The sequence below is a fragment of the Theropithecus gelada genome, chromosome 11 (assembly GCF_003255815.1).
Source record: "Theropithecus gelada isolate Dixy chromosome 11, Tgel_1.0, whole genome shotgun sequence".
NCBI lineage: Eukaryota > Metazoa > Chordata > Mammalia > Primates > Cercopithecidae > Theropithecus > Theropithecus gelada.
This window is the reverse complement of record NC_037679.1, coordinates 102,923,556-102,933,931: the sequence shown is the minus strand read 5'-3', so window position 1 is coordinate 102,933,931 and position 10,376 is coordinate 102,923,556. Positions and strand designations below refer to the sequence as shown.

The 10,376-nt window shown below is 58.5% G+C and overlaps 1 protein-coding gene across 1 annotated transcript in view; it reads right to left on the bottom strand.

Annotated features, from left to right (window-relative positions):
- Positions 1-1,357: 1,357 nt before the first annotated feature.
- Positions 1,358-10,376, bottom strand: part of CACNA2D4 (calcium voltage-gated channel auxiliary subunit alpha2delta 4) — a 133,583-nt gene continuing 124,564 nt past the window's right edge. The window contains exons 32-38 of the mRNA XM_025401758.1: positions 9,860-9,912; positions 9,487-9,539; positions 9,170-9,190; positions 6,852-6,969; positions 5,029-5,141; positions 4,662-4,744; positions 1,358-3,118 (exon numbers count right to left, since the gene is read on the bottom strand). Of these exons, the coding sequence (XP_025257543.1) occupies positions 3,014-3,118; positions 4,662-4,744; positions 5,029-5,141; positions 6,852-6,969; positions 9,170-9,190; positions 9,487-9,539; positions 9,860-9,912 (546 nt within the window). The 3' untranslated portion in view covers positions 1,358-3,013. The remainder of the gene's footprint in view (positions 3,119-4,661; positions 4,745-5,028; positions 5,142-6,851; positions 6,970-9,169; positions 9,191-9,486; positions 9,540-9,859; positions 9,913-10,376) is intronic.

The window sequence follows — 10,376 nt, the reverse complement described above, 5'->3', positions numbered from 1 at the left end:
CACCAACACCCTATCTAATGTACAAATCTTTCTGCCTTCAGCTGGTGAAACAAGGGCAGCCTGGCTGGCTCATGTAGAGGCTGCTTATGATGGCATGGGGCAGGAAGGAAGCGTCACATACGGTGGCCTCTTGTCACTGCCATCCTACTGTACCACCGTCCCTACCTGCTACGCTACCTGGAAATGAAAAGCCTAACTTCAGATCTTGGTTGTGCCATTTGCCACGTAGTTTGTCTAGCCTCGGTGTTCTGTCAAAATGAGGCCTATGATACATCCTCTAGATCCCTCACTGAGATTCTGTGGCTCCTACAGATTATTTGCTCAAACTTTTCCGTAGTGATTGGCTGGGGTTTCTGCCAAACCCTCACTCCAATTCCGTCCTTTTGTGGACTTCATTTATTTTTCTGGCCTTATGTTTTGCCCACTTGCTTGCCTCCCTCCCACCCCCTGAACCAAAACTTCACTGAGCTTTATGAAGTGGTTGAAGCATTTTCCCTGAAAGCTCTTCTATTGAAATACACAACATTATTAGGTGGATTTAGTAGTTAACATATCCTTGGTACTGAGGAAGGAAGATCTGGCAGCATCCTTAAGTTCCTGGTCCTCCAAAGGTGTACAACGTAAGATTTCAAAACTCTGCATTCACATTTATTAAATGACTTAGGTTCCAGCTTCATGCCTCTGAAAGCAGGTGATGGGCTTTAGAGTGAGCCAGGCTGCCACCTGCTGTCCTTTAGTGGTTCTGCTAAAAGTGGAAAAGGAGGAATCGTTCTGAGCTTCAAAGGCAAAACTTAGGAGAATATTTTGTTCTCCAAAGTAGAGAAGGTTACTTTATCAGAAACGGTTTTAAAGGGATTCCCCTTGGCCATGCAGAGACACGGGGCCCAGAGGAAGCAGACAAAACAAGGCCAGAAGCTGCTCCAGCTTCCTAAGCCTGGCTTTTCGAGTTGGTCAATTTGCCTGAAAGTGCACTTCCTGTTTGGGTAGGGAAGATAAGCCTTCCAAAAGATAACACTGGGTTATTGTCCTAGAGAGACTGCTGGTTGGTGTCTGTGAGTTGGTACTTGGGGTCAAATGCAGTTGGAGGTCAGAACGTGCCTTAATGCCGAAGAATGAACGGCAGGTGGGCGGCCACGGCCTTGGCAGGGAGTGGCGGGGCGAGACAGAGTGCTCACCCTGCTGTGCGCAGCACGGGGACCCTCGTGACACGTGGTTGGGACACTCAGTGATGGCAGCCCAGGGGCTGGAAAGGGCTCCTTGCTGCTTTCTTAACCCTGCTGGGCCTGCTGGACACCTTATTGTTCCTGGCATCTAAATTGTAATTTCTTTGTCCCCACCTCCATGAACCAAGATAATGTAATGATAGCAGTTAGCATGTATTTATTTAGCGTTTACTATATGCCAGGCAGTTTCAAGCATGTTACGTGAATATATCACATTCAATCTTCACAATACTCTTCCAATAATTTGGAGGCAATTTTCAACTCTGCTGCAGTTTCTATAATATGGGATGTACCCACTTTCAGGAGGCTGCTGTGAGGATGGAATGAGCTGAAACATGTTATTCGGTACGTGTAAACCTGAGCTGTTCTAGCATTATTCTGCCACTTAAGCTGGCTTCTCCGAGCTGCAGTGTCTTCTGCTGTAGGGGGGCATTACTACCACCCTCACAGGGTTGTTGCAAGACATGACTGTTAAGAGTGACATTCTGTAACCTATAATGTAAGTGTGTTTTACAGAGTTGGCATTTGGCCCACTCTAGAGGCAAGTTAGGGCTATTTGCTAGTAGGAAACTTGAATAGCTTGTACTTTGAAGTGTGGAGGCCGAGGGCGATGGAGGAGCAGGAGGAAGGGCCCCCAAATCCCTGCATACTACCCATGCCCATCACTAGGGTTTGTTAAACGGAAAGATTTGAGGCCTCTCCCAGATTTCTCCATGGTTTTGCCCTTAATGTTGCTCTCACCGTGGAGACTGTTGTCGCCTGGGGTTTGGTGGGGGGAGGAAGCTGCAGGGCCTTGGGACCCTGGGGAGATGTGTGTGCGCTGGGGCTGAGTTCCCAGATCGAGCTTCCCTCTCAGTGGACCCTGCTTAGCAAGTTGGAATGTTCCCACAAGTTCCAACCCTAAGGGTTTCACTCCAGGGACAGAGTCAAGTAGATTCTTTTGTAAATCATTGGCCAGAAAAAGAGCACAATGACTGCTCTTTTTCACTATTTTACAGCTGTTTTTGCCATCCCCTGAATGTACATCAATTTCCATGCGGCAATTGGATGGCTCAGCCTACTGGCTTTTCATAGATGCAAACTTTCCTTTAGGGCTTTGTAAAGAAGTTTTGGGAAGTTCTTCAATAGTAGCAGTTCGGGGACATCACATGCAGCCCTGTCGATATTTCCTGAACGGATTTCCCTTACCCATTCCCTTACCCAACCCCCACCCCAACACAGTCAAAACCTTTTTGAGCATCAGCTAGGAAAGTGAGCTGCCTTCCACCCTGAGCCTCACTTTGGGGAATCTATGTTTTAGTTGGGGCATGTTCTCGCCTTAGCCTCATCTCTGCATTTGGCCTCAGTCTGCTGCCTTTTCTCAGTGCCCGGAAGTCCTTAGGTTCTACCAGAGACCACGCTGACAGAAACGGTCAGAAACCACTGACCTTTCTTGGCCGGGTCTGGACTCCGGAGTACAGGAGGAACTAAGTTATTTTGTCTTGTTCCAAGCTGAGCTCATGCTGGCTTCCCGAAGAGGAGACAGGAAGGTTAGGTTAGAAGTATGCTCATTTTGAGACCTAGGGCGGACGGTACCGGGCACCGTGAAGCGTCTTGAAAGTGGTGCCAGGGGATTGGTTTCTTGTTCCATCCAGCATTCTCCGGCCGCAGGGGCCACCAGCCCAGGACTGAGAGGAGCATTGGCCTGGGGGTGACCCGACTGCAGTTAGCTGCATCCCATGTCCGTGCTGACTTTTTGGGATGGCTCTGGAAGGATCACCTTGCCAAAACACAGGTCAGGCTAGGTGGTGTCACCGCAGGAGGTGGGGCAGTAGCCCCCAGACACACAGAGGCAGCAGGAGTAGGGGCAGCGAGGCTGAGGTGTCCGAGGCGCCGCCGCAGTCCTGGGCATTCTCCTATGAACCCAGAGCAGAGGTGAGAGGGTAGCACTGAGAGGGGGACCCTCGAAAAGGGAGGGGCTTCCACCACGAATGGGGCCAAAAACCTGGGGAAAGGGGCGTTTCAGAAAGCAGGGGAAGCACTGCTACCTTTCTTAGACCCCTCCCTTTTGGGGGAAAAGCCAAGGCTGGCCCCGCAGCCTGGGAAGGGGGCACCAGCCTTCTCTGCTTGCCCCCAGGCTTGGAGTGGCTGCGGGGTCATCCTCTCAGCATGGCTTCAGGAAAGTCCTCAACTCTGGGAGCATCTCTGATGGGGATTATTGTCCCAGCAGACGGAACCGTGTATGAAGCGCCCGGCTCAGGGCCTGACACCTGGGTCTCGGTTCTGGATCCGTTCCAGCCACTAAGACTGTCATCCACATGACGGCCTCCTCACACTGCTCAGATCATTCCGAACTAAGTGCAGCGGGAACGAGGACAAGATGGGAAAACTGCGTTCTAATTCACCTACCGCCCAAGGCCTAGGAAGCGTGGCTCTTTGTTAAAGCACCTTTGGATCCTGATTGACTTCGTATTTTAATGACATAGGGCTGTGCTGTGTTTGCACACCACCACTTCAACAAATGTGAAGGGTTTTTCCCTCCCCACTCTCTGGACACCAACTGGGTGCCTGTCCTGAAATTCAATTCAAGTCTGACACTATCGAGAAGTAGCATTAGATCCCGCAAGTTACAGGGCTCAGTCCCACAAGGTGGCCCTCACCTCACATGCTAATCGCAAGCCCCTTCTGACAGACTGGCTGTAAATCTAGGGTTCCCATGACCCCGTCTCAGGCTCCGTGATTTGTTAGCACGGCTCACTAAGCTCAGGAAGGTGCTTCCCTCACCATTACCAGTTTATTATAAAGGACGCAGCTCAGGCAGCTGAGTAGAAGAGACACATAGGCCAAGGCATGGGGTGCGCAGAGCTCCCACACCCTTTCACCAACTCGGACACTCTCCAAACACCATTGTTCAGGGATTTCATGGAGGCTTCGTTATGATAGGCACGATTGATTAAATCTTTGGCCATTGGTGATCAACTCAATCTCCAGCGTCCTTCCTTTCCCAGAAGCCAGGGCGTTGGAGCCAAAAGTCCCAACCCTCTAATCCTGCCTTGGTGTTTCCTGTGGCCAGCCCCCATCCTGTCTAGGGCCCCCCGCCACCAGTCATCTAATTAGCATTCAAAGGTACCCCTATCATTCCAAAGGTCTTAGAGGCACCTGCGAAGGAACCAGGGACTAAGACCAAACACTATACCGAAAGATGCACCTATCACCCTGATCATTCAGGAAATAACAAGGGTTTTAGGAGCTTGCCAGGAATCAGGACAGGGACCAAATATCTGTTTCTTATTATATCACAGCGTCACAGGGCATAAACGCCAATGTTTCCCCTGAACAGCACAGGTACAGGTGTGTTCATTGGCATCCATGTATGCTCCTGTCTGCAGGGCACAGACCCAGGCACAGAGGGTTTGGGGGTGAAGATCCAGCCCACCCTCGACCCGCCTCAACCCGTACCTCTGGATGGAAGGCGTGGCAGGAGTCTGGTCGCCTGCGGAGCTTCTGGGAGCGCATGCGGTCACATTTGACAGAGGCATTATGTGCAGAAATCACTGTTAAGGTCAATATCTCAGGACCGGAGCCCATTCTGCAGACTGGAACAAGGTCTGGAAGAACCTGCTCTGGCGCCACCAGTTGCCCTGCAAGCAGCTTTGGGGTCAGGAGGCAGCACCGGGGCCCAGGGAAGGGTTAGAGAACAAATAAGGGAACCCTGTGGAGGGCAGACTGGTGGTGAAGGAGGCTGGCCCCGCTGCTCAAAATCTGAACCCCACAGACACCTACAGCCCCGCCCCCACCGCACACATCCCCGAGGACTGCAGGATATATTTGACTTCTGTGGCCTCCTGCAGCACTGGCGGGAAGATGCTGCAGTCACAGGTGGGGTCTGTCACCAGGAGGAGGAGGTTACTGTTGGGAATCTGTTGCACCACAAATACCCTGCAGCAAAGAAAGGGAGTCGAGGACGGCTCCGTGGCGACCACGGGAAGGGCTTCTAGGGAAGGAACTTCTGGAGACTTCAGTGTGGAGTTAGGGTGGCAGGGAAGCCCGGAACCGTGAGGCGGTGCGGGTCGGGGCAGCTACGGGAACGGGCCTGGGCAGATGGCTCAGTTCTAACTGGCTTTCCCCACAAGCCTTTGCTGCTGCATTTCCTTTCCTAGCAGATTGGAGAAAGTGAGGAAGTCCAAACTGGGCCGCTTTGGAGAGTGCAGAGTTGTTATTAATACATGCAGGGACAACAGGCGTCAATCAAGACCATCCAGAGCAAACGGGAGGGGCGGCCACGCTTGCTTTGGGTGAGGGTGGCGGGGGCAGGCCTGGGCGAGGCGGCAGTGCTGGGGCCTGGCCACCAGGTGGCGCGGTGGTCCCGCGCTCGGCGAGGCCGCCCCGCGAGGAGTGGCGGGAGTGGGGCGGGAGTGGGGCGGGAGTGGGGCGGGAGTGGGGCGGGGCCCGCCCACCGGGCCCACGGCCTTCCCAGCAGTCCCAGCGGCCGCCTGCCGAGCCCTCCGCCGGGACGGGGGCGTCTCCCACGTCCACACGTGCCCACCGCAGCCGTGTACACGCTAAGCCTTCACGGCTCTCCATGAGGCTGCTATTGTGCCCATTTTGTAGATGAGCAAACGGAGACTAGAGCAGGCGAAGTCACTGGCCCACGGTCCGGAGCCAGGAAGAGCAGAGCCCGTTTTAAACTCAGGTCTATCTGAGGCCCTCGCTTCACTGCGAGACCGCGGCTCTATCCTGGCACCGAGCCCTGGAGACTAGTGCACAGGGGACGCGCTTCTCAACCCTCAACCCTGCACGGAACCCGGGGTGACACCCGCGCGGCAAGACGCGCAGGGAGGGGGGAAGGGAGCCCCCATGCCAGCGCCGCGGGGGCCGCACTGTTCAATGGGGTGCCACGGCCGGGGGGTCTGGCCGAGGCGACCCTCGAGGAGGCCGCTGCGTTCCCGGGGTGGGGTCCTCCCGGGCTCGGCGGCGGGGGTCAGCACGAGAGACCCTTCCGTCCGGCCTCCCTGCCTCCCCGGGCCAGGGCGGGTTCTAACTAGCGGCGTCCACACAGCAGGAAGCCTGGCCGGGCTGCTGTCCGCGCGCTGGGGGACCCAAGTCGGTTCCCTCCTGGAGCCTCCTGAGGTGGGCGCATGGCAGAGGTGGGCACACGGCAGAGCAGGGCCGCGCCATCCAGGCGGGGACTGTGCCCAGCGCTCCGCTTCCTCCCAAGGCTCCCAGCGGCCCAGGACATCGCACACTTTCCGGCTTCTCTTCTCGCACCTCCCTCTGCCTTCCAAGTGCTCCCCGTGCAGCTCAGCCCTGGCCCCGGCCTGTGCCCGAGCAGGGGTGAGGGAGACCCGCTGAAGGGCCCCCTCGCCCAGGGACGCCGCAGCCTTGGCGGGGTGGGGTGGGGCGGGGCGGGCTCGCCGCCTCTCCCCGCTCCCCTGCGGCAGCGCCCCCGGCTGTCCCGGCCCCCAGCGTCCCGCCCGCCGCAGACCTTCCGCCTCCTGCGTGTCTCCTGCACGGAGGGCGGCGCGGGAAGACCCTGGCAGCGTGGCTCGCGCCTAGAAGCTCCCCCTCCTCCCAGGCCCTGCCCCGGCTTCCGTCTCGCGAGGGAGGGAGGGGCGTGGCGGGACGGGCGGCGCCGCCCTGCGGCCTCACTTCTGGCAGGGCCCGCACTCGATGATCCCGTTGGCCTCCCGGATGGCCGGCTGGTACACGAACACCGGGTACTCGGTGTCGCACGGCTGCAGCTGGTCCTGCTTCTTTTGTTTGTGGGCTGCGGGCAGAGAAGGGACATCAGGCCGCCGAAGGGGCCTCGGAGGGCATGGCCTGGGGTGACCTCGCCTCAGCCTTCCCAGGGCCAGAGTTCCCCCCGGTCCATCTGCAGGTGGCCCCTCCTCAGGCGGTTCTCGGGACACGTGTGGAGGAGCCGGTGGGGGTGAAGGGAGGGGAAGGCACGGAGAGCGGCCTCACACGGGGAGCGCCGCGGGGCCCTGTGTCTCGGTGGAGGGAAAGCGCTTGCTCTCTGGGAGCCTGGCCCTGGCTGTGAGCTGGGGGCGGTGCACCATCTCCAGGGCTCCTTCCAGCACTCAGATCCGGGGGAGGGTCTGAGCAGGGAGCAGAAGCAGTAGGGGCACCAAGGGGTGGCTTGGGGGTACTTAGGCCCACCACCCCTCCCCTCACTGTGGACAGACCTAGCGCTGTTCCTGGGCAATCCTGCCCTCCTCTCCCGCATAGCCAGGCCCACCTGAGCGCCTGGGGTGGGGACAGCCGGGCAGGTGGGCTCCAGGCCTGGGGCTGCCAAAGCCCAGAAGGCACAGCCGCCTGGCGCGGGGCTCCTTGGGGGCAGTGCGATTTGCCCTAGCTCCCTGGGACAAGGACAGTGGACTCAACCGAAGGCAGAGGCGAGTGCCTCAGCCCCGCTCTGGGGGACCCAAGTCTGTTCGCTCCTGGAGTCTCCTGAGGTGGGCACATGGCAGAGCAGGGCCCCACCGCACAGGTGGGGACTGTGCCCAGTGCTCCTGTTCCTCCCAAGGCTCTCTGCGTGGCCCTTCTGTTCTCAGGGCCCGGCTGTGGCCCCCAAGGATAGACCTAGAGGTGGGGGCCACAAGTGTGCGCTACCTTTCCAGGCTCATGTGGGGTCCTACAGGGCAGCATGGGTCTCCTCAACTTCTAGACCCAGAAACTTCCAGCCAGAGCTCGAAACCCAGAGCGGACACCGGCTGGCACACGGAAAACCCTCACTGAGAGGAGCAAGCCCACAGCGGCTGGGCTGTGAGTTTTGTCCCCAGGGCTGGGCACAGAGGCCTGACAGCGGCAGGGTTGAGTGGCATCCCCAAGGTCACGCAGTGGAGGGGGCTGCAGCACCTACACCCCGGCCTGGGACTCCAAGTCCAGTGCTCCTTCACTGAGGACACTGACACCTGGCAGGCTGGGGGGAGGAGCTCCAGGGGACAGGTGCCCCAGAGAAGAGAAATTCTGAGTAGGCAGATTGAGGGGGATCATCCTCAAGATACAGCTGCTGACAGAGACAGAGGGGACAGTGTCCCCACCCCACGGTGAAGCCCTGTGTTTCTGCGCACGGGGGTGGGGACCTGCTTCTAAGTGACACAGCGTTCCTGGTTCCTGTCACTGACACCTATGGACTGCAAACGCCCCAGAGCAGCCCCACCCAATCGATCATGGGTGTGAGTCCAGGAGTCTGGAGACACAGCCCTAACCGCCCTGAGCCCAGGGACAGGGGAAGCCCCAAGCCAAGGCCAGCAGGAGAGAACAAAGAGCAAGCCGGAGGTGGACCACAGCAGAGCTGAAGAGATGGGATAAGCTGGGGACAGCCCAGGTGGTGGGAGGTTTTGGAACCCCATGGCAAAGGTTCTATGAACACTGAGGCAGATGGCCTCCTGTGGTCATGGAGTGCCCAGGCGCCCGGGCAGTGAGTGCTTTGAAAAGGCCAGTCTCATTGCCGCCCTGCGCGTGTGGCCAGAGCCACCGGGCTTTGTGTTGGGGCCTCTCATGGTCGCTGCCTCTGGGGGACTCTGTCCTCAGACACAGGGTCCCAGAGGGGAATCATCCTGAGAGCTTCCTGGGGCATCTGGAACCAGGAGTCCTGCTGAGGGCTGGTGATGCCCGGGCTGGGGTGCCGCTGTTTGCTTCTCCAAGGGGTGGGCTGGCGGTTGCTCACTCATACTGCCTCATGGCCACCCAGCCGCACCATCCTTCCTCTTGGAATCTTACATGTTCTCACCCAACGGGAGGCTGGAGTTTCTCATTTTCCCTGGGGCCTGACTGTCCTCGTGTGAGATGCGATCTGGGCTAGACTCCCCAGTCCCCCAACCCCCAGGAACAGTACTTTACACCGGGAAAGCTCAGCCCTGCCTGGGGTCACTCCTGGGACGGGTCATGGAGGGCGGGTTCTGTGTAGCTCCTGCTGCGTCCCCAACCCACCACTAGCAGGGATTGTCAGCAGAGCTACTTACAGTGATGGAAGACACTTTTGGCTGGCCGGGACATGAGCCCAGCACAGGGTGGACACGGCACAGGAAGAACATGGTGGCACAGGAGGGCAGGATGTCATGGGGTGGTGATGATGGCACATGGAGTGGCGGTGTCCCAAGATGATGTCACACACAGAGCCAGGAGTGAGGGAGGTGATGAGAGAAGGCCACGCAGGGTGAGAGGTGAACAACGATGCTCCTATCCCCACTGTCACCCACCCCACGGGGAATGGTCTCACGTGAGTGGACCAAAATGCCACTGCTCTTCAGCACATGACCCTGCAGCTCTAGGCACTCACCCTCGGCCCCTCTGTCGTACCAGGAGCCCCAGACGCTCCACTCCAGCAGGAACCTGTCGGACACAGGACTGAATCTCGGAGACCTCTGAGATTACAAGGGGCTGGAGTATCCCTGACAGCCCCCGGCCCATCCCCTCTCCTCTAGGACACCCTCTTCCCTGCTTGAGGGCTCTGGGGTGAGCGGTGAGGTCCCTCCCAGGGGCAGCATGCAGGGAGGAGGTGGTGTCCATGCCCAGGGATGGTGCCCTCCTTCCCCGGGTTCTGGTCGCAAGTGGGTTGTCCTGGAGACCTTGCAGCCCCCTGCTCAAGCACACCCTCCTAAAGCCACCCTTGCATGCAGCCCTCCACCAGCCCCATGTCCACCCCCACTCACAGCACCAGCTCCTGCAGCAGCCACCTGGTCGCCGTCAAGAAGGCAGACATTGGCTGGGAAGGAGAGAGTACACACCACTCACACCTAGGTCCAAGGCTGAGGGTCCCCCCACGCCCCAGCACCACCCTCAGAGAGACCAGACAGTGGGCTGCCCTGCCACTGGGAGCGGGGGCGGCAGAGCTCAGGCCCGCAGCCCAGCACCCACTATCCCCCTACCCCCCACCTGCCCTGCAGAGCTGAGCTAGCTGGGAAATGCCTATTGCAGGTCAGACGTCTCAGGTGGGGTTGGACGTGCCCCTCCAGGAGATGAGTCAAGGCCTCATCCTGGTGCTGTACTGCTGAGGATCCCTGGTGATCAAGTGGCAGTGTCAGGGGCTGAGGCTGAGGCAGGTTGCTTTCTCTGTCTCCGCCAGAGGCCCTATTATGTCACAGCTACCAGAGCAGTCCCTTTGAAGCCCCAAAGCCAGACCCACAGGCCTGCCTGAGAGCGGGACTGAGAGCAGTGGCTCTGAGCAGA